Raw genomic sequence first — 25,078 nt, forward strand, 5'->3', positions numbered from 1 at the left:
AATCTGGTGTGAGACAAGGATGTATATTATCCCCCTCTGTTATTCATTATCTATATGGATCACATTATGAAGGAAAGTAGTATTAAACATGATATCAAAATTGGAGATGTTAATGTCAGCTCTTTGCTTTATGCGGATGATGTTATACTTCTAAATAAATCCGCTACAAGTCTGCAAGATTCTCCGAATAAGTTGAAGAACTGTTGTAATAGATATGGTATGAAGGTCAGCATTAAAAAGACAAAGACAATGAAAATAGGCAGAATCACTGAAAATGTCAACTGTGTTGTGAATGGAGAACCTGTGGAACAAGTAAAACATTTCAGCTACTTAGGCACGATTTTTAGTGAAGATGGTAAATTCAATATAGAAATAGACAACAGAATCAGCAAAGCTAGTATGGTGGGAAGTCAATTGAATAAATTCATATGGAATAAGAGAGAAATTAGTTGGAACACAAAATTAGCGGTATACAAGACAGTGTACAAACCAGTTTTAACTTATGGATCTGAGAGCTGGGTCAGAAGTAAAACACTTGACCAAAGACTAGAGATCGCAGATATGAGAGTCCTGAGAAAGATTAGAGGCATGAACAGATGGCATCAATGGCAATATCATATTAAAAACGAGGATATTAGGAAAGAACTTGACATTGTCAGCATCCAGGAATGAGTTAGCAGAGCTAATCTCAGGTGGTATGGTCACTTAAACAGAATGGGCGAAGAAAGATTAGCAAAACAAGTGTTCTCTGCCAGATTGGCAGCAAAACTACCCAGAGGAAGACCAAGTTATAGGTGGATTGATATGGTACAAAGTGCCTTAGACGATAGAAATATAAGATCTGATAATGTTGGAGTCTTGACAAGTAACAGACTGATTTGGAGTAAAATTGTAGATAGGAAGTTAGTAATGATGTAATTTTTTTCATGTAGTACTATCATATCCTGTACACCCCTTGAGGGTACATGGCAGGAATTTGATGATGCTATGTGACCACTGAATTTCAAATTTCAAATTCTGACCCCAGTCCTGAAGATAATTTCAGGCACAAACTTTGTTTGCTCACACTTGGATAAAGGATTAAACTAAATTTATTATAGTCTAACCAAATGAAAAATAAACTTTCAACATCTTTCTCTAAATCCAGAGTAATTTAATAAAAAGATGGCACACCTTTGGCAACTCCTATAGGTAAAGATGACCTCGCTATTGCTTCTGCCTGGTATCTCCAACATCTGGGCCTGGCTCCCACTGAAGAGACCTCAATAAAGGTCGAAACTAGTCTGGATAGTGGCCCTTCCCTTAATGCATAACATTATACATATCCGCAAGACGATGTGTTTTGCATTATGGGAGATACCGAGATAGGAGTGATGTTAGCTTGGTCCATCTTTGCTACGAGTTGCCCGGTGTTGTACTACCTGACCCCAGTCCTGAAGATACTTTCAGGCACAAACTTGGTTTGCTCACACTTGGATAAAGGATTAAAATAAATTTATTATAGTCTAACCAAGTGAAAAATAAACTTTCAACATCTTTCTCTAAATCCAGAGTAATTTAATAAAAAGGTGGCACACCTTTTGGCAACTCCTACAGGTAAAGATGACCTCGCTATTGCTTCTGCCTGGTATCTCCAACATCTGGACCTGGCTCTCACTGAAGAGATCTCAATAAAGGTCAAAACTAGTCTGGGTAGTGGCCCTTCCCTTAATGCATAACATTATACATATCTGCAAGGAGATGTGTTTTGCATTATGGGAGATACTGAGATAGGAGTGATGTTAGCTTGGTCCACCTTTGCTACGAGTTGCTGCCCGGTGTTGTACTACCTGACTCCAGTCCTGAAGATACTTTCAGTCACAAACTTTGTTTGCTCACACTTGGATAAAGGATTAAACTAAATTTATTATTAAGGCAAGGATGTTAGTGGTGCATAGGATATAGTTAACAGTCATCTAGAGGAAGCAGTATTAAATTGTATGCCTAGGGTAAGGAAGGTTAATCGAGTAGGAGTTAGATGGATGAATAATATCATTAAGCATGAACTGTAGAAGAAGAAAATGCTATAGAGGGTATACAAAGAGAAAAAAAGGAACCAGCAAACTTAAGAACAGTACAAGGCTCAGGCAAGAAAGCTGACAGTATGGCAAGGAAGGCAAAATCAGATTATGGGAAGAATCTAGACAAGAAGGTCAAAGGAAATCCCAAAGCGTTCTTTTGTTATGTGGCAAGTAACAGAAAGAATGACTATGGAAGATTAACATTAATGAGTAATGATGGTCACGAGGAGACAGAAGCAGATAAAATAAATTAAAGATGCCAAGAAATTATAGTCTTGGTTTAATCCTTTATCCAAATATAAGCAAACGAAGTTTGCGCTTGAAGTAATTTCAGGACAGGGAAACTTGTATATAGAAACTAATGACTTCACATCACTTGCCTTAGTATCCCATAATGTAAAGTACATATCCTTAAGGAAATGTATAATGCTATGCATTATGGGGAGTCACCACCCAGAAGTCTCATCAGTGGGAGCCAGACCTAGAAGTGATTCCAAGGTTTAAGTAATGCATTAGTCATATTTCCATATACAAGTAGCCAAAAGGTGTCATACCTTATTATTAAAATACTCTGGATTAGAGATAATATTGAAAACTTCCAACATCCATCTATAATCCAGTGGATAAAATAGTTGAGTTACCAAGTGACCACTTTGCAAGGGTATATCATCCTAGTGAGGTTACTGCTTTAATCTATATGACAGACACTAATGTGGGAACAGAGGTGGATGAATTGGAGGTTCTTAGGATATTGCAGAATCTCAATGTAAATACAGCTGTCGGATTAGATGGGATCAGTTAGAGTTTTGTGAGAATGTGCAAGGGAAGAATGCCTTTGACTAGGCTCTTTAAGTCTCAGCTCTGGCAGAGTTCCAAGGGAGAGGGAAATAATTCCCTTGCATAAAGAAGGTTCTAAAAGTTCTCATGTGAATGTTGCAAGCAACAAACACAGTTTACTTAAAAATATCTATGCATATACTGGAACAAAATTTAAAGTATTCCAGTATTTATTATGGCACTAATAAACAAATAACAGTAAGAAACTTAATTCTTATTATGGTAAGAATTAGTTGAAGTTAAAGAAGAGGGAAATACTAACATATTAATGAAAGGATAAAAGAAAATTATGAAGTTTAACTTTTTTGAAATCCTAAGTTTGAAATAAGACTGCAATAGCAAATTATAGACCAATCATTATCTCATGCATGGTGGTAAAAGTTCTAGAAAAATTAGTCAAAAAGAGAATTCAAGAAGGCACAGATAAAAATATGATACCGTATGAGGTTCAACATGGCTTTGTGAAGGGTCATTCATGTCTTAGTAATTGAAAAACTTTTGCTTAGTCAATTTAATTAGCTAAGTCCAAGTTTTAGCTTGGAGAGTTGTGAATGAGTGGAATGGGTTGCAGAGTCAGTTGAGCGATTTGTCTGTTACTGGGTTCAAGGAGAGGTATAATAGATTGTGTGGAGAGAATGCTTTCTAGCGATGGGTTAGGACTCCACGGAGGTGCCCGTATAACGATAATAACAATGTGGCTTGCAATGGAAAAGTTGTCTGAGAAGTAATAATTAATTCTTATACATTTTTAGGTGCTGAGTTCAGAAAAATAGTAAGAAAATTCAATCATCCACCAATTTTACCCAATTTCTAATTTCATCATTTTTATTAGTAGTATTTGGATTTAAATTCAGTGCATTGGTATTTATTTTCATTCTCCTTTATTTACAGCTAATTAGTTGTATAAGTGCTTTTTGAAGTGCCTTTTTATGGTAAATAAAGAAATTTCCATGAGACTAATCATCTTAAGATAGGAGAGGGAGGGAGGAATGCAGATAAAAGTGCAGGTGGCTACTTTGAATCTGATTCGCTGAGATAATGGATGACTTTCCTGTTGTCACAGACACATTTTCTTGTGTGAATCTTTAGTTGCACTTTAGTCGTTGACTACTAAGGTTATCATATTTCTGAAAGGTGGCACATTTTCTAAGTTGTGAAGATTTAATTTAATGTGTTTGCAGTTTTTTTAATGTTTTTACGTAGTGTCTTGTGATAGTGTTAATGTCATTCGTTAAAATTCGTTTAACAGTGTTTTAAGTGGTGTTTGTAATGGCTTCAAGAAGTTGCAAAAATTCACCTAACAAAGAGGATACACCAAATACCCATGCTTTTAGTACGAGTGGGACAGCCGAGATCAAGAGCAACATTGGATCAAGAAGGAATGACCAGAAAGAGTCACATCAGAACCTGGAAGTAAAATGTGTTACACAAAACTTTGGTTGCTTGGGAAAAAATCCTTTTACTCCTGCTTCACATAAAGCTGGGATTGATGAAGCAATTTGTCAAGGTTTTGTTGAAAGAAGGCAAGTGTTTTAAATACATCTGTGCAAAATTTCAGGGATTATCTACAGCAAAACTGAAAGAAGGTATTTTTATCAGTCAGGACATCAGGAAACTTATGAAGGATAAACTGTTTTAAGAAAAAATGGCAGCTGTTGAAAAAGAAGAGTGGAAAGCTTTGAAAGAGATGGTGACCAAATTTTTAGGAAATCACAAGGACACCAACTATAAAATGATTGTGGAAGAAATTCAAGGATTTGGGATGTTCCATGCTCGATGCTACAGAAATTCAAGGATTTGGGATGCTCCATGGGCTTAAAATTGCACTTTCTCAACTCTCATTTAGACTACTTTCCTGAGAATCTGGGAACTGTCAGCAAAGAGCAAGGAGAATGATTCTCCCAAGACATCAAGAAGATGGAAAGAAGGTATCAGAGCAGGTGGAATGTCAACATGATGGCGGCCTATTGCTGGATGTTGCACAGAGACGACATGGGAAAAGAACTTCACAGAAAAAGTCCAAAAAGCTTTGAAGGAAAAATAAAAAGACACCACAACATATAAACTATGTACTAAAGATTAATTACTTTAATTAAAATTTTTTTCCAATACTTTCATTCAAAAAATGTTTACAGAAAATTTTAAATACTGTAATTTTACTTATTATAAGGCATTTTAAAGCTATTTTATTGTAATATTGAGATCCATTTTTTGAAAAATCATTACATGATAGAGAAAAATGGAAGATATATTTGAAATCAGCGGTCAAGAATAAATCAGAAACAGTGAATAGTTTCCAGGCAACTTTTCATGACTCGAATTTTGCAGGCCTGTGTAATTGTCTGTATATTAGTAACTGATATGTATAAAAATTTATTTTATTTTGTTAATTTATGTCTTTTGTATATATTCGATCTATTATTATTATTTATTTTTTAATTATAAATATTTTTCCCTCCACCAGAGGTCAGGTTGGAGTAAATAATTAACAACGAATTCAGGTATATCTTACTTTTGTGTAGCTTGTGTTCTGTGCATATGTATGTTTTCCTGATGATGACCTCGATATAGAGATCGAAATGTCATGTATTATTTTCTTAATTATAAGTATAATTAAGAAAATTTCTTAATTATTCCAAGTATAATATTATTATACTTAATAAGTATGATAACATAATAATTACTCCAACATGCGTTTGTGTCTCCATAAATTCTTCTCTATGAATGATGAGCACTGTGTAACCTTCAAAGAAAGAATTATCAAGGTTAGTGTCCTGTTATTTATAGCTAAATCACTATCATTTAATTAAATTAAAACAGCATTATGTGGCCAACTCAATAATCTGAAATTATTGCTTAGAATACTGGAGTAGGGATTGCTGGAGAAATTGAATCAGACATGTGCACTGAATGTGTATCATTCACATTCTTGAGATTTTAGGTCATCATTATTGCTGAGATAAGAGTGACTGATTCACTGGTTTTTTAAATTTGTATTATTAAGAAGTTTTGTTACGATGTAAGGAACAGGTACCTTTCCAATCAATTTGGCGTAGAGTATCCAAGACAAGATTGAAAAAACTCGGTTTCCCATAATTATTAAACCTGATGTCATCTGTGTTCCTTTTTCAAGAGTGGATCCTGTTTCCCTTATATATGGCAAGTTACGAGTGCAATGGTAGGATCCTTGGAGGAAATGATTGGGAAGACACCTATTTATCTTAGCAAAACCTTGTATGAATGAATTTAAAGAACCTTGTAAAATTTAAATCAACTACCCTAATCTCAAACAATAATGATAGCCTAAAAATCTCAAGAATATGGATGGCACATATTCAGTGCACATACCTTCTATTTTAACTTCAACTCTCTCATCTCATTTTAATAACACGGTAATACACCATTTTGCTATCCACTTGTATATGGAAAACATGACTTCTGCATCGACTTAGCACTCAGTATCATCATAGGTCTAGCTCCCACTGAGTATAAAGGTCAAAATCAGTCTGGATAGTGACTTCTTCCATAATGCATGGCAATATACACATCTGAGAGAGAGAGAGAGAAAGAGAGAGAGAGAGAAGAATGTTTTTATCAGTTCTGATTCTTTGAATAACTTTAATATAGCTAACTTCTGAATTTTGCCCTTCAGTCCATTCTCATAAAATCAATCATATACCTTAGAGAAATTATAAACTAATTTAAAGTCTTATTTAAAAGAATTTATATCTAAACTAATAAAAAGAAGGTGTTAAGTACCTGACTACAGGATCTGTATTATGCTCTGCACCTGGAATATCTGCAGTTCTATGACTTGGTGAAGCAAGTACATGTAGTGTTGTTTCCATACTAACACTTGTTGCTTGCTGAATACAGTAGTGTGTTATTTCTATGGGAATTAGTGAAGTTTCACCTTCACTAACTGGAGCTAAAAGGTGACCTAAAACAACATTTAATAATTGATATTTGCATATCACAGAAATTTTTAAAATGTAATAAGATAAACAAAAATAGTGTATTTAAAGAATGAAGTAATGGCATTTATAAATATTTTTAACTGCTTAAAGGTTGTACAATAATAATTATATAGACACCTGCACTTGAAGTCCCAACATTTATTGCAGAAAGCCCACCACCCACCTCTGCCTGAATTCACCAAAGGAGAAATATTAGCACTATATGGTTCATTCCACTTAGTCACACTGACAAAAACCATATCCCACTCATATCATTACTGACCACAATCTTACACAACTTCCATGAATATTATTTAATTTAATTATCTATTACTACTTTGTTTTCTTTCCTCTGGTCTTGATTTGAAAAATTCACTGACTGACTTGTAAAGATTTCTTACCTGTTTCCATTTATTTAATAAATCTAAAGTTCAAATTCTCTCGATGTACCCTCATAAATAACATTCCACAGTGTTATCTTCATTACCAACCTCCAAACCCTCTCTTCTCTCTCTCTCTCCACCCCCCCCCCTCATAAGGATAGAACCCAGACAACCATATATAAACTGAGACATCCAGATGTGGTCTTACAAAGGGGGGAGAATATCTTCATTACTCCTACATGAAATAATACTTAACAAGCTGAGCAGATAGCATAACCATGCTCAAATCAACAGGCTATGGTATAGAATCATGCTGGTCTTGGAAGTTTGCAAATGTGTCCTTAAGTGGGAGATGAATTTCAAAACCTGCTGTGAGACCATCACATTAATTGCAATCTTAATGCTGATTTAAAAATTTCCATATTTGGTCTCTAGAGTAGGGTTTCCTGATAATGTAATAATAATAATTAAATTAAATTAAAAACAACCTAGATCACCCACAGAATTAAGGTGCTATAGGATTGCACCCTTTTGTGGGTGGAAATCACATAAAAAAAGCAAGAAGTGGGGGATTATATCATTTGCTTTTCGTTCTTATTTACCCAAGCATGAGCAAGCAGCAGTTGGCGTAGAAATAGCTTAAATAAAAAAAGCTTGCACAGAAATAGAAATGTTACTGATTGGGGCAAGAAACCTTAAGCCAGAGAAGGTTAAAAGCAGAAAATTATAAATTTGGCATTCTCTGGCTAAGAATATCAGATCTCACAAAGGCAAAGACACCAGCTCTCATGGTGAAAGGAATTGTGCAGTGTGTAATTTATTTTTATTATTATTATAAGGGCACCTCCTCCGTGGAGTCAGAAGATTCATCATGGAAGACCCAATCTATTATACCTTTGCTTGAACCCATTAAAAGACAAAGCATTCACAAGTGACTCTGGCAACCCATTCCACTCATTAAAAACTCTCCAAGCAAAGAATCTAGTCCTCACACCTCTACTACCCAACAGCAGAAATGAAGTTTATGAGTAAAGCTGCAAAGTATACCCTATTTGATCACAAAAGAAACAAAGAAATTATGAAAGAATTAAACCAAGAACCAGTAATAGAAAAAATTAAAAAATATAAACATAAATGGATGGAATACGTTCAAAGAATGAAAACAGAAAGATTACCGAAACAAGCCTTAAAGTATAAGCCATAGGAAAGAGAAAACAAGGACGTCCTCTTAAACGATGAGTTTTAAAGCCGAAACAGGCCATGCCAGGCCTAAATCCTTGATATGCATGATGATGATGATGATGAATGTTTATATATGACAATTTGATATGAAGTCAAGAGTCATACACAAGTAGTCTAATCAAAAAGACACTTCACATGCACATCTTTATTTATTCATGCTTGGATAAAGAATAAAAACAAGAGTAACTTCTTGTCAAGTATAATTAATTTTCTTAACAAATGAAAAACAACTCTGTTATCCAAAACACTTTAATATGACAATACACCATTTTTCTACTTGTACAGGTAGCTCTCATTATAAGCACTTTCATTTTCTGTGTTTTTTGCATATGTGCAGTTTCATTCTGGTACATAAGAACTACATAAGGAAGCTTCCACGCATACACCTTGTTTACTACCACTTGCTCAGTGGCCAGTTTGTGTTCTTACTGCTAAATTATGCTCAATGCAGTATTGTATTCATCTGTAAATAAGATCTGATGAAAGATGAATGCAACTGATTCGACTGCTATAAGAGTTACTATGCATTCTACAATCTGAACATGACTGGTGAGGCTGCAGATAATGTTGCTGCTGAAGAATTTCATGAATGCTTCAAAACTAAGATAGCAGAAGATTACACACCAAAGGTGTTTAACTTAAATGAAACTGGTCTGTTTTGGAAGCATATGCCCAGTAATATGCTTCCTAGAGACTGTCTTTGAAGAGAAGACAGTTCCTAAGTTTAAAGCAGCCAAAATCCTGAAGATGAGTTCACTGAATGGATACATAAAGGCAAGATTGCCTGTTGTTTGGAGAGCGAATAATAAGGGGTAGATAACATCAGTTTTTCAATGAATATTTTTCAAGAGAGTTGCACGATGTACTAATCTTGAAAATTGACTTTAAGAGTTTTGTTTTATATGTATTAAATATTTTATTTACTAATGCCTTAATATGTATTAAACATGGGTGCATTTTCAATTAAATTAATTATTAAATCAATTATCCAATGTTTTAAGCCTTATGCTACATGCATTTTCAACATAATGGTAATTCTTAAGAACACATCCACCACAGATAACAAGTTACCAGTATATGGAAAATATCAATTTAACTATTTTCAACTATATTTATTCATTAAAAATAGTTTCTATCTGAATTATCACTCAATTATCTGACTTTCAAATGAATGAATGAACCTCCAATTAAATGACCCTTGAATGGGTTAGTGTGTCAACCAACTTTTGGTAGCACCATCAGTTATCCAAACTCAATTATGAGACTAGCAAACTGCTCTCTCACTGCATGTGTGTGTGTGTGCGCGCGTGTACGCATGCCTCTTTGCTCAATCATTGTTACCATAACTTGTTCACCTTTCCACCTCATCAACAACAACAAACTACTGCTGCTTGCAGTAGTTTGTCTGCATGTTGCTGACAAGATGTTTCAACAAGAATATTATCAGAACATAGTTTTTTAACTGTTTTGGGAAATCTTGCCAATTCTTTTCAATAAAAGGGAAACTTTTTCCTATTAGCTTTTCATCTGTTGCATGGATGATAAAGAAAAAAAGTATAGTTAAAGGTGTGTCAGATGTCTCTTGCTTCTTATTTCTGTTATCAAATGATATATCTATGGTATCTGCACTTGGCTAGAGCCTTGTTAGGTCTCCATGAATAATCTGAGGATGAAGGATTCATGCTTAAATGGATTTTTTTGTTTGGTGATGGATATCCCCACTCATCATGGATCCACAAATGAATACATGAATGCCCACTTACAAGCAATAAATGTACTCAGAAGCAGAATGTCATACCCCAGATGATATAACAGCAGTGCAGCAAGCTTTAAGCCATGTGGGAGAGACAATGCAACAGCACAGACCCTAGGCAAGCCCACTAGCCAAGTGATCTGTACTGAGCCATAATGGTTACACAAGTTGCTAAAGTGAAAGACCAAAGGACGAAGTAAGGCAAGACTCCAGGATCCTTCTTGTCCGTATACTGCACCATATAGCAAACAATGTGATAAGGTGTTGGATCCCAGTAATGGTAATCTGGAAATTAGGAGAGTAAAAAATAGATTCAGGAGAAGTAGAGCAAATATGGGAAGGAAAGTATACAAAAAGAGGAAGAATGAAAAAGGGCCAGTAGCATTACTGGGAGGTCCCCCACCACAATTAGGTGGTCTACATGAAGGAAGGGATTACTTTTTTTTTTTTTTATCACAAGCTATTCTGGAGTAAGTGCCTTAGCCATATTGTATCAAAGTGAAATGCCGAATTAAATTCTGTTCTGTTGTTGACTCATTTCAGTCATTAAGGTATTTTTACTTTGAATGGCAGATATGCTCATGAATCTGTTATAATGAATGTTACACAGAGTTCGATCATATTGCAATGCAATGGCTGCACTTTATACAAAGAAAAGCTAAGCTGTTTACATCAATAAGAGTAAATACAGATTTTACTCTGCTCCATTTTCATTAATTTTTTTTTTAACATTTTTCTTTTTATGATTATAAAGCTTCATTTCTTTCACAATCTTCCATTTCATGTTGGCTTTCCTATCAACACATCAGTGGCAATATGTATAAAATTAAACATAACTGTAATTTAATTTTTGCATAGCAAAAATTTATAGAATAGCATATTTTTGTTTTACAGAAAATTTTAAAACAAAAAAATGAAATAATAAAAAAAAGCAGAAAAATCATTGCAAAATGATTTTTTCAACCTTCCATCACTTCAAAAACATAAGCACAAACCAATACAATAAAGGAGGTTGTTACAGAATAAGTGTTTATTATTCATGCTAGAATTAGATATTTAAGTTTACATTATTATGCACTTACTACCAACGATTGCCTCCCAAATTCAATTATTTGTCAAGTCTTCATTATTACTGGATCCTAAGTCACTACTAATGGAATCAATCCACCACCTAGATCCCGGTCTTCCTCTGATTCTTCATGTATAAAACATCTGTACTGCCACTGATATCCTTTCCTCTTCCATTCTGTTCAATTGACCATACCACTTCAGCTTATCTGTACTCACACATTCTTAAATGCTATCAATGTCACACCCCATTCGAATATGAGGTGTAGTAAAAAAGGTGCCTTCCCTTCCCCATTAGACTGGAGAATGGCAGAAAGCTTTACAAATCACTAAGTGGATAGTGGTAGTCTAATTTCATCAGATTGAGTGGCACTGTAATCTGCACACGAGTGCAGCTCTTTTTTTGAACTACTTGTTGCAGATGGGCCACTAATGGTCAGGGATGTGCAATATACAGTCCCTCCATGTCAAGTGAACCCTGCCTTCCCACGACGTGGCCTGTTTCCACAAAAGATGCTCTGGCGTTTGCAGCTAGCATTCCCACTAAAAAAGGATATCTTCCTAGTTAGAGAAAATACCAAATAGACACTAGATGTTCTTCATCGCCCAGTGAAATGCAACTGCCCAGCTCATTAGAGGTCTGAGGTGGCAAATGTCATGTTTGGCCTCCAGAGCAAAATTGACATCCCCCCTCTCTCTCTCTCTTTTCTCAAGCATATTTAAAGACCCATAAGCACTGGAATGTTTTAGCATCCAGAACTGTGTTAGCAGAGTTAATCTCAGGTGATATGGTCATGTAAACAGAATGGGAGAGGAAAGATTAGCAAAACAAATGTTCTCTGCCAGGTTGGTAGGAAAAAGAGACCCAGAAGACCAAGATATAGGTGGATTGATACAGTAAAAAGTGCTTTAGAAGATAGAAATATAAGAACTGATAATGCTGGAGTCTTGAGAGATAACAGATTGATTTGGAGGAAAATTGTTGATAGGAAGTTAGTTATGTTGTAAGTTTTTCATGTACTATCATAATATCGTGTACATCCCTTGAGGGTACATGACAGGAATTTGATGATGATATTCTTCTCCATCCCATCCCATCTCCTGCCTGGATTTGGCAACCTCTGACTACCACCAGTTTTGGCTGCTGAAGGATACACTCCATGAGTGTCATTTTGATGAGGCCATATTAACTCCTTGTTGATATGACCTCATCAAAATGGCCAACATATGAGGCCATATATTACCACATAACATATCCATGAGGCCATATCAACTCCTTGTTGTCCTTGCAGACAACAAGGAGTTGATATGGCCTCATGAATAGCTCCAAAATCTGAGTAAATACTTTTACAGGATCAGCAAATAAGCATCTCACTCAGTGATGGCAAAAGCATGAGGAGAATGATGGAGACATCATTGAAAAATGACAGACTGATTACAAAAGATGGCCAATATTAAATAAATTATATTTTCTGAATTAAAAAACAAAATAGGATTACTTTATTTCTCCTTGTATCTTCACTTTTAACAATTGTGATGCTGATTCCATCCTCAGAGGTTTCGTATCTGTGGTCTCTAATCTTTGATTGAATGTTTTATTTCTAATGCTTAATTCTCAGATCCACCAGTTAAAACTGGTTTGAAGACCATCTTATATGCTGCTTCCTTAGTGTTTTGGCTAAAATTTTTCTCTCTAATTCTATAAGAATTTATTCAACAGACTTGACACCCAGCTTTGCATAGCATATTATATTTCAATTAACACTAAAATTGTGTCCATAGAGTCAAAATGTTTTACTTGTTCAGTAAGTTTTTCACTGAGATTGGAGCTAACGTCTGCCATGTCCCTGCCTATTTTCATATGTTCGGCATTTATCTATTCACTGCCAGTTTTCATATAATGGCAAGTATCAAAATCTCACTAGGTTACAAAATTTGCATTAAAAAATTCCTAGTTAAACTAAAATAAAGAGCCAAAAGGCTTCAGTTCAGCAACGCAAAATTATATAAATGGATATTAGATCCAGCATTATTTCAAAGCCAAATGTAGAAACTATGAAAGTTTCATCTCTGAGGAGAACCAGCCAGTTCAAAACAGCTGTCAGGCCAGTGAAACCTTATCAAAATGGACTAATAGAAAGCAAATATATAGACACTTGGGCAGCGTTTATGTTTTCTAAGTAGTCCAGCGTACTAAGACAACTCATGAATGCCAGTGAGTATATTCTCATAAACTCTCTGGGTCAACTTATTTTTAGAAACTTTCATAGTTTCTACATTCGGCTTTGAAATAATTCTAGATCTAATATCCACTTTACTTATATAATCCCTAACTTATATATTTAAAAAAAAGTTCATGAGATTACAACATCTTACCACATATCATAATCAACCAATGGATATCTTCATTAAGATTGTCTAAAATACTAGAATCACTGACTGTCATTGAATTCTGATGTATTTTCTGCAAGTGGCCATGCAATCTTGACACACGATCTTCCATTAACCTGGAAGCAAAAAGCCATATGCAGTTATATAAAATTAATTAATTAATATTTACATAAATCAAAAATTATTTATTTTAATGCATATTTCACAACAGTGTGTAAGCAACTATGGCATTGCTCTACCCAGACGGACATTTTTATAAAATTTAATAGAGTAGTAACAAAGTTAATCTGTCCTTCCATGTTTTATGAATGCAAGTTCCACTAGGAATCTTCTTCCAGAAGACCCAAGTTCATTGCAATTGAAGACTTCAACTCTGGCAGATATGTGGCAGCAGCTTCTTCATTGGCAGATGTAGCCTCTCCAGTAATTTTTATATTTTTCAGTTCAAACCTATTCCTGAATCTATGTAACCATCTGTTACTTGCAGTAAATGGCTTGATATCTCATTTCAGGGGACTCCTTGATAAAGTTTTCATATTTGCTCAATGCTTTCTGGTGTAACATGTTGTCATCAATTGGCACATGTTTTCTGTTCATGTCTTCCACCCATATTTTTGAAATCTATTCGGTACTGCACTATCAAACTACTATCAAACAATCAGACTGTCATATGTGGAAATTAAAATAAATGCAAAACACAAGCAATGCAAGATAGTTTTGCTCTTAAATTTCCTCAAAACGGCCAACAATTTCAGGTGATTACAAATTGCTTGGCTTTCAGTAGCTAAATTAACAGACCATGAAACCTTTGTTGTCATGAGCCAGATTTCTTTAGTTACAAAAGGAGAAATGAGATAAATCTCTGTCCCCTCAATGAGATTGTCTAATTCAGCTTCAGTTGACAAATATCTAGGAAAAGTGTCAATAGAATATTATTTATTTAATGATGGACATACAGAAAGTGATAAAGGAATAAAATGGTGAAATGATTATGAAAAAAAAAAAAAAAAAAAAGTAAGTCAGAGCTTAATTGTAGATTCTGAATTCACCTTAGCTTCAAGTTTAACTTAACAAAATCAATATAAGTTCCAAGATAAGAGAATATCAGACAGTTACTATTAATTTTTTCAACAGTCTGAAATGAAGTGACATAATATGGAACCTCACAGTTCATTTACACTTATAGAGGATCTGTTTGCATTCCATATTCTCTCCTGATCAGGTTAAATGTATCCCAAAGATGCCTTTAAAAGTCAAAGCTATTTGATCTGATGGTTGGGTTCAGGAATAACTTCATGACTGGGCAACTTGTATAGAGAGCTAATGACTTCACATCGCTTGCCTTAGTATCCCATAATGCAAATCACATATCCTTATGGACATGTATAATGCTTTCAATTATGGGAAGGGTCGTTACCCAGATCGCTTTCGACCTTTATTGAGGTGAAAAAGTAACAGGGCGCTCATCATAGGCCTATTGTAGTTAATACAGGGGCACAAGAGAGCCTGATAGTATTAGAAGAAAGAAAGAAAAGGAGATAGATAGATATGAGAGATAGAAAATAGGCTTTAGCTTCTTTTGTATCACCATATAGCCAAAGGCTATCAAGTTTTCCTTTTTCACGAATCTCATATAGATGAACGGCCAAAAGACAAACTGAAACTAAAGCTCAAAGATGACTGATACCCAGGTAGTTAGCCTTATCTGAGTTAACTGCCTTGAGTTGGAATTCTCTGCCCGGGATTGCTCACCAGTCATCACTGCAATTGACTATAAGACCACATTGAATTAAGAGGACAGAACTATTTAAAAAACCTCTCATAGAAAGAATAGACAGAAATTTATCTCCCACCCCTAGTGAATATTGCATAATGTGGGTGGTCTACACCAGCACTTCCCAAACTGTGGGCCGCAGGTTTTGTTGAGGGGCCCATGAAATAATGAAAACAAACTGAAAATGTTTGGACTAAGTGGATTTTTAAAAAAAAAAAATGTATTTCATTTTTTGTTATTTATTATATTTTAATGGGAAAAAAAAAATCACACATTGATGTGGATTCACAAATTTTGCTTCCTGCGTATTTCAGCACTTAATGAATATTAGTAAATATATGCTTATTCATATAAGTTTCATTTCAAAGCAGAAATCTAAGAATTGCAGTTTCAAATATTTCACCTGATACTGGCTTTTTTCTGTAGCAGTATTGAAACACATCCATCACATTAAATTGTTATTAAACTTCTTTTATGTTTTTAATTCTTTCTTTTTTACTAATCATTTTACGTTTCATGTGCTTGTACTGCAAATATATAATAATATATCTATCTATATAAAAATATGAGATAATGTGCCATGTCAAATGTGTATGTCAGATGCTAAAAATGTAATGTTTGCATTTGAGTTTTGCAATATTTGCTGTGTATGTTTTGTATTGAATATAAATACAATAAATATTATAATAATATACAGGGTGTTCGGGATAAATTTGACATATTTATAATTAATTATATTTTTCCGTAAGTTACATGTATTAACACACACTTCTCTTCATTTAAAAGTTTGGACCCTTCTTCATTCATATACAAGATGTCAGAAAGGATGGATAGCTGGAACCCACCTGAATCATGGAAGAGAATAACTTGTATCATGATGATTCGTGCCCGCCATCAAAATAAGGATATTACGACTGCTGCCCAATGCTCCCTGAATACAGTAAAAACAATCAGGCATGAACTAGAGACTTGCAATGGTGACTACGAGGATGTAGCAAGAAGAAAGATCCCTAGCAGACGATCTGATTGCGTTCGTACAGCAGAATTCCTCGCAAATCTGCAGGAACAGGTGTTGAAGAACCCTGGCATTGGAATTCGGGCTTTGTTCGTGGAGTTGCTAACTGTAGTCAAGTCCTGGATAACAAGGGTAGCCAATGGTAGGCCGTATGTATGGCAGCAGGATTCGGCCCCTTGCCACACCTCTGGGAAAAGTCAAAAATGGTTGTCTGAAAATTTCTACGACTTCACCAGTCCAAATGTTTGGCCTCCAAACTCCCCAGACCTTAACCCCATGGATTATTTTGTATGGGGCGCAGTTGAAAAAGACACCAATCGCACTTCCAGTAATACAAAAGCCCAGTTAATGGATAAAATTAAAACAGTTTTTGCGGCCCTTCCCAGGGAGACTGTAGCATCAGCTTGTTCGAGGTTCCGAAGCAGAATTGAAGCTGTGATCGATGCTAATGGTGGTTATTTTGAGTAAATCTTGTTGATAGTATTGTAATTAACTCTGCCTGTAATGTTTTTTTGTCAATTCATTAAATTTAATAGATACAAAGAAGATTTTCTTTTTCCTTACGAAACTGTCAAATTTATCCCGAACACCCTGTATGTCTATATTACGCTTTTTTTTCAAGGAGGAGCCGTGAAATATTTTAATTTTTCCAAAGGGGGCCCTGACATCCAGAAGTTTGGGAAGCACTGGTCTACACCATCTAGTCAAAAATTTGATATCTCCTAGAAGCTTCTTTATAAATACAAAACTCGTTTGATTGAACGATAAAATTTCCACAATACCACCGACCACAGATGCCAGATCCCTGGCTGCATCTGTGGGCGCCAAGAAGAGTCAATTCATGTTGAAGAAACAAGGCAATGTAGAAATTCATCACTGATGCAAAATCATGCTTTATGCATAAAATTTTCCAAATTTTCTACAAGAAAAATAGTTCACTTTAAAAACTAGAATTTTCATAAAAGAAAGGCAATTTTCCGATGTGTAATAATAAACACTTATCCCAAGAAACGCAGTAATTACCCTATTATTGGAATGGATTAGCCTTCTGCCATTCGCAATAGTGTCGAAGAGTCTTGCATCTGTGGTCAGACAGCACAATATCATAAAGCATTTGGATGTCATATTGCCGATTTTCAAATCCATGTTTCTTTCTAAACGTCCATAAATGGTATTTCTTCTTCTTCCTTTCCAGGCTTATAGGCCAAGTGGCCTGTTCTGGACTCAATTCCATCTTTTGAAGGGTCTTCCTCTGCATCGAGTACCTTTTGGGTGGCAATTTAGAATTTGTTTAGGTATTCTGCTTCTATTCATTCTCAGTATGTGTTCTTTCCATTTTTCTCTATAGCAAATAACTGTTTCATTTAGGAAGGTTGTAATTCCAAGTTTTTTTCTGATTTTGCTGCTTTTCATTTTCAATTCGGAAATTTCAGTTTGGATGATTCAATTCTTCTTTCATCTGCTTTTTTTATTGTCCATATCAGTGGCGGCCCGTGAAGTTTTAAGGGAGGGGGGGCTGCCGAAACCAATTTATTAATATATAAATCTGTAGATTTATTTATTAATAAATTGGTTACTAATCAAGAAAAAAATAATTTTTTTTAAAAATTATTTTGTATAGGCAACACCCCCACTTAAAACTTCATGGGCTGCCATTGGTCCATATCTCACTGCCATAAAGTAAGGTTGATTTAGTTACTGTATTGTAGAGTCTTATTCGTGTGTGTTTTTGTACATAATTGGGTTTAAAAATTTTATTTATAATGCCTGTTACTTTTAAAAGATTTGATATTTTTGATTCTATATCAGCTTCATTTTCATATGACATTGTGCAACCTAAATATTTGAATGTATTGACTTGCTCTATTATTTTGTTGTCTATTTCTATTTGGCTTCTTATTGGATTAGCACTTTTAAAGGCCATGACTTTTGTTTTGTCTGTTGATATTCCCATACCATATGTTTTTATCAGATTATTTAGACTGCATAATGATTTTTTTAGTTCATCTTCGTTGTTTCCAAGGATTATTTGGTCATTGGCAAAAAGAAGCTAATCTGGTGTTACGGTTTATGTATATTGGTGAGAGAGGGCAACCCTAACGTACTCCTCGATTTATTGGTTTCCAGCTTGATGTTGAATTATTGTACGGCACAGATATTTTATTATCTTGATATATATTATATAAGGCTCTAAAGAGTTGGTATGGTATTTCGTATTCTTCTAGGATTTCCCATAGTTTTTCTCTGATAATTTTATCAAATGATTTGGTGTAATCTATAAAAGCTATGTGTGTTTCTATGTTCATTTCTCTGTGTTTTTCAATTAATAATTTTAACGTAAATGCAGAGTCTATGCAAGACCTGCCTTTTCTGAATCCATTTTGTTCTTCTATTAATTTTGGATCTACTATACGTTTAAGTCTATATGCTAAGATTTTTGCATATGCTTTATAACAGGTACTAAGTAAGCTGATTCCATGATAATTGTTACAATCAGATTTCTATCCTTTTTTGTAGATGGGGATAACTATTGCTTTGGTCCAATCTGGTGGGCATTTTCCTTCTTTCCAGATCATATTATAAAAGTTAAGTAACCTGAGTGTGAATTCAAGTCCTGCATATTTGATAAGTTCCAAGTTTATATTGTCTTCTCCTGAAGCCTTTCCTGTTTTGCTTTGGGTTAATGGTTCTGTTAATTCTTCTAGAGTGATGTTTTCCAAGTTATCCAAGATGTTTACAAAGGGTAGTTTTCTGTTTTGAATGTTTTCATCATACCATAGATCTTGGTAGTAATTTTGCCACATTTCTATTTTAATGGTATTAACATATGTTTTTTCTCTAGTTTCACTGCTTAGATCTTTGAGGATTTTATATGCATTAGGTCTTTTGAGCATACAGTCTCTCTCTAATTTTGTTACAAAATTGTTCCATCTGTTTCTGTTTATTCTCCTGCATGCTGCTTTTGCTATTGCTTTTTTTCTGCTGTATTCGATTTTTGATTCTATTGTTTTTAGGTTGAGCCAGTTTTTATATGCTTTTTTCTTTTCTTCAATAATGCATTTAATTTCATCATCCCAGTCCCTAAGGCCTCTTTTTCTTTGTTCCTAAACTTTCTTTTGCAGCTTTTGTCATTATGGTTTTTAGGTTTGACCATTCTTCTTCTATGTTCTGATTTTGTTTTATACTTGTCATCCAGTTCTTTATTCTTTTTTGGTATACTATTGTCGTCCAAAAGTCTAACTTTGAAGGATTCAAAATTTCTATTTTCCTTGTTTTTTTTGTTGTTTTCCATCTTGGTTCCCATTTTATTTTTCCAATTAAAAGGTAATGATCTGATTCTATTTCAGATCCTCTGTATACTCTTGTATCTATTATCATTTCTGACATTTTGATATTGCTGATTATGTAATCAATAATGCTTCTTGTGTTGATTATATAGAGAAATCTGTGCAGAATTCATGACTAAAATTAACACACGTGAACCACAGTAGTAGGTTTTTTTATTATGTAAATATTTCGTCCTAGGTATCTCAGGACATCATCAGTACAGTAGAACAATACTAGGAATGACACAAAGGATAGGATGCGTACATACAATGGAATCCAAATTGAGTGCAGTGGCGTGTTGCAGCCTAAACTTAAATTAGATTAAATTGAATTAAATTAAATTTAAATTAAATTACAATTAAGTTATTTTTACATAATTTTGTATGACAATTTCCAATACTTTAGGGATGGAAAGAACATCATTGCAGTTTAGATTTGGTCTGTGAAGTAGAGCTTCAGTACTTTCTTTATATAAGCGTTCGTATTTATATGAAGATCTGTGTAGGAGTTTTGTCTTTTCCCAGTGGATCTTGTGGTTTTGGGTTTTCAACTCCGTGTTGAGCAAGGCCTGATTGTTGCTGTTTGATGAGGCGGATATGGTCTTGATGTCCCAAAATGCATTTAAAAACTGATCTGCCTGCCTGTCTATAATAAGAGAGTTTACAGGAGCATGGAACATCGTATACACCAGGTAGTAGCATAGGTGAAAGTTTGTCTTTGGGCGAAGGTAACAGGTTGTGGTTCTGGCTGATGGGTTTGTAGGTGGCAGTAAGATTGTATTTCTACATAATTTTCGAGGGCCATTTGGAGATGCCTTTGATATAAGGTATGGAAATCCTATGGGCTTGTTCTTGTCTATGTTCATGTGTAGAGAAGTTGCTGATGATTTTTTGAGTTGTTTTGAGATTGTATCCATTTAGAGTGGCTGTGTTTTTGATTATTTCCAATTCTTGTTTTAGAGAATCCTGATTACTGTCATATAGCCTCCGTCTATTTTAATTCTCATTTCTATTATTCTATCGCTCCAAAAGTTGTAATGGATTATATTGTTTCTAAGATATTTATGTAGAAATATCATTACACCAGATTTAGCTCTCTCATCTGCTTTTACCCCACTGTATAAATAGATGTAATTTTCAGTTTCGTCTGTTCCTCTCTACTTTTTTTAGATTCTGTAATTACTGCTATTTTTACATTTCTTTCTTCTAAATGGTATTTTAATTTATTAATTATAAAAATCAAAATTCCCTTCCTATTGCTGACAGGTGGTCGGTACTGCAAAAAAAATAACCTGTTCTGTTGTAAGTAATGAAATGCCCAACACATTACATAATCTATTCCAAATACACAGGGCAAGAGGGCAGCTGTAGAATGCATGTTCGACTGTTTCCAATCGGTAACAGATGTCTCAGACTGGATCTCCAATGTTAAAGTACCTCCATTTGATGGTATTGACTGGAAGGCAGCCATATGCAATACTCTGAGCAAGATCCCTCCTGCTAGGACATGCTTGGAACGTCAATAAGTTATGAAAAAATGTGTTGTTGTCAGTACCCAACTGTGCAAGTTTGCGGCGAAAGAGATTAAAGATTTCTTTATACCAAATTTTACTTTTTTTTAATGGAAAGAATGTCAATGCCAGAGTGTTTTAGTAGTCTTAGAGTTAAGCAAAGAGTGTTGTAGTATTCGGGAATAATCTCAGCTTTTGGACCTTTATAATCATTTACTCCAAACGGGGAAGATGACAACCCAGATGGTACTGGAGAAGTTGTGCACGTGTGATTGCTCTGCAATATTTTATGGATTTTTGAAGCTGTATATCTTAAAGAGCAGAATTTTAAGACCTTGAAGCCCAAATCCTCCATGCTTCTTTGATAGTTGAAGAAATTACTTTTTGAGTTCTTGTTATCCGCTAGACCAAAAAAACTGCACAGGCTTACTAAATAATTGCTTTTCTTCAGCTTCTGTGATGTCTGTAATATTTATTATGTAGAACTGAGCAGGAAAGATTATGGTTTTGAGTACTATGGCTTTAGAGGTAAAGGAAAGTCCCTATTTTCCAGTCTTCTAAGATGTCAAAGTTCTTGTACGGAGGCTGTTCAATAAGTTATGACTATATTTATACAGAAAACAGATTACCTTTAATCGTCACATTTACATGGTCTTTTTCGAAGTAACTACCATGAGACGCAATGCATTTGTCCCAACGTTGCGTCCACTTCTTAAACACATGTGAAAGTCTGTTTTTTGAGAGTTCTTTCAAAACCACCTCTGCAGCTTTTACACATGCTTTGTTGCTTTCGAAATGGCGGCCTCTTAGTGATTTCTTTAGCTGAGGAAACAGCTAAAGAAACAGCCAGAAACCGCACAGTGCGAGATCAGGACTGTATGGAGGGTGTGGTAGGATATTTATATTGTTCTTCTGCAAAAAGTCCACTATACAACCAGCAATATGTGGCCTTGCATTATCGTGGTGCAATAAGAAGCCATTCTTCAGCAATGGACGCTTCCTTTTGACGTGCTGTACCATTGTCCGTAAAACATCTGCATAGCATGAGCCATTTACAGTATTCCCGGGTTCTACAGCGTGTTGGTAAACAATGCCTTCGTAGTCAAAAAACATTATGGTCATAACTTTACCAGCCGATTTTACAGTTTTTGCTTTCTTGGGGGGGTAGGCAAAGACGGATGCTTCCATTCACTGCTTTGTTGTTTCATTGTAAGGTCATAGTGATACAACCAAGCTTCATCTGCTGTAATGATGCGTTTTAAGAAGTTGTCGCCTTCTTGTTCCAGTCTTTCTTTCCATTCTGTGCACACATCCACTCGATGCTGCATTTGCTCCGGTGTCAAGAGTTTGGGAATCCATTGGCCACAAACACGTTTCAGTCCCAAATGTTCAGCTATGATTGAGTGAACATTTCCCACAGAAATATTCAGGACAACATGCAGCTGGCATACTGTAATTCTGCGATCCTCCTTGATGATAATCGCTGCTGTGTTGATCATTGTCTCTGTGATGGATGTTGAAGGTCTTCCCCTCACGTTCAAGATCTTCCACATTTTGCCTTCCTTCCTTAAAAGTTTTATGCCAGCGAAAAACACTTGCCCTCGACATTGCTTCATCGTGGAAAGCTTCGCATATCACGTTAAAAGTGTCCGATGCCGATTTTTGCAAATGCACACAAAATTTAATCACATAGAGCTGTTCCAAGGACACTTCCATTTCGACGACTGATCGCAGCTCATCGAAACAAGCTTGCGTTTGGTCACGTGACACTCTGGCACATCAGCCCGTATACGCCATCTATCAACCTCTTTCGTTAATACAGACAGCAACATTTCTTTATTCCATAGAAAATAATATTGTGATGAGTGGTTTTGCAACAGTAATATTAGTCTTATTACTTATTGAACAGCCCTCGTATATAAGTTCTTGACTTGGTAATATTGGATAAATGAAGAAGGGAATTCCAAGTATAATGAGGGGTTCTCTCTTAGGGGTTAGTCCAAAAGGAATGCCTCCAAGATCCCACTTTCCAGAAACTTTTAATTTTGTCTTATCTGAATTAGTAGTTTATCCACTGATCTTCCTAAATTTTTCCAAAACACCAAAAAAAAAAGATATATGTGGAATCATTATCCTTCAAAGTGCCCACTACATCATCGGCATAGTTGAAGGAACTGTTAATCCTCACACAGCATGAGTATTGTTGAATTCCTGTAAGAAATGCTCAAGAACCAAAGCAAAGAGCAATGGACTAAGAGGGCAGCCTTGCTTGACCCCTTTTCAAATTTTAACCGGGTCTGACAGGAACCCATTGGCATAGGCTCCTTTGATAATAGATGGCAGATTTTTACCCACACCAATTTCCTGGAGGATGTGGAACAGAAAGGGATGCCCGACATTATCAAATGCTTGAGTAAGGTCAACTGGAATTAGGTTTTGAAATGAGAATTGTATGGCTTGCTACAAATTCACTTGTTATGTGTCCTGACGAGAGAAATAATTAAATACTAGTACGGGAAGAATAAAATCCCAGGCATCGTGGTAAAGTTCTATCCCTAGACCATCAGGTCCTGGGGATTTCCTTCTCTGGCATTCTATATAGGCTGTGGTAACTTCATATGCTGATGGGTCTGTAAAGCCCATCTTGGATACGAATAGAAAAGCCATTAATGTTCCAAGAATTATAATCTCCAACAGTACTATTGTCTTCAAATAGATTTTTGTAGTGTTTTTGAAAGAAATCAAGGATATCTTGAGTGGTGAACATGTCTTCACCATGAATTTAGTGAATTGTCTATTGAAGAATGCAGCTGAAGGGTTATCTGCTAAGTGCTGCTACTGTATTCTTATTTTAAAATTTCTTTCTTCTACTTGTTTCTGTATTTCCAGTTCTATCTCTATGTTAATGTTTCTATGATGAGTCATGGGCTCATCGAGGGAGGGTATAAATCACCCAAACCAGCTATCATACCTTCCCTTAAATTCATTCATACCAGATGCACTCACTACCCCTAAAGGCAAGCTATTCCATTCACTCACTGCTCTGTGAGAAAAAAAAAAAAAAAAAGCTCTTACCCATTTCTTGACTATGAACAAACTTAATGTCCATGGACATCCCCATATTCTCTCCCCACTTTCCATATAATGAAACCTTTAATCAGAAACTATCCAATAATACCCATTCAAAAGTTTGTAGACCCCTATCATATCACCACCTCTTTCTCCTGTTAACCTGAGTCTGCAATCCACATACTCACAATCTTTCCTCATAATCTAAATCCCATAATCCAGATATAATCTATGTAACTTTTCTTTGCACCCTTTCCACAGTTTCTTTGACCTCTTGGAATCCAGGAGACCAAATCTGCATACAATAATTCAGGTGTAATCTTATCAAAGTCTTATAAAGAGGCAAAATGATTTCCTTATCCTTACATGTCAAGGTTCGCTTTAACATTGCAATTATCCTCTGAGTTGTATTTGCAACTTTTGCTATGTGACCTTTGAACTTCAAATTCCTATCCACCAATATGCAAGATCACCAATATGCCTCCCCAGTTTCTTGTAGCATAACCCTGCTAATATAAAATGCTGCTGAAAATGTAATCATGCCAAAGTGCATAACTTTACACTTACTAACATTAAACCGAGAGCCATTTTGTTTGCCCAAATTTCCAGCCTATTCAAATCATTTTGTAAGTGATGAATATCAATAGCACCCCTGATTACCCCCCCCACCACCTATCTCCACATCATTAGCAA

The 25,078-nt window shown here is 35.2% G+C and overlaps 1 protein-coding gene across 1 annotated transcript in view; it reads right to left on the bottom strand.

Annotated features, from left to right (window-relative positions):
* The window catches only part of LOC150094192 (exportin-4-like), a 541,216-nt gene that overhangs the window by 224,827 nt on the left and 291,311 nt on the right, over positions 1-25,078 (bottom strand). The window contains exons 12-13 of the mRNA XM_090412419.1: positions 13,676-13,806; positions 6,657-6,837 (exon numbers count right to left, since the gene is read on the bottom strand). Coding sequence (XP_090268545.1) covers positions 6,657-6,837; positions 13,676-13,806 — 312 coding nt within the window. The remainder of the gene's footprint in view (positions 1-6,656; positions 6,838-13,675; positions 13,807-25,078) is intronic.

Source organism: Typopeltis vanoorti, chromosome 22, assembly GCF_054136105.1.
Source record: "Typopeltis vanoorti isolate ZY-2024b chromosome 22, IOZ_Tvanoo_1.0, whole genome shotgun sequence".
Taxonomy (NCBI): Eukaryota; Metazoa; Arthropoda; class Arachnida; order Uropygi; family Thelyphonidae; genus Typopeltis; species Typopeltis vanoorti.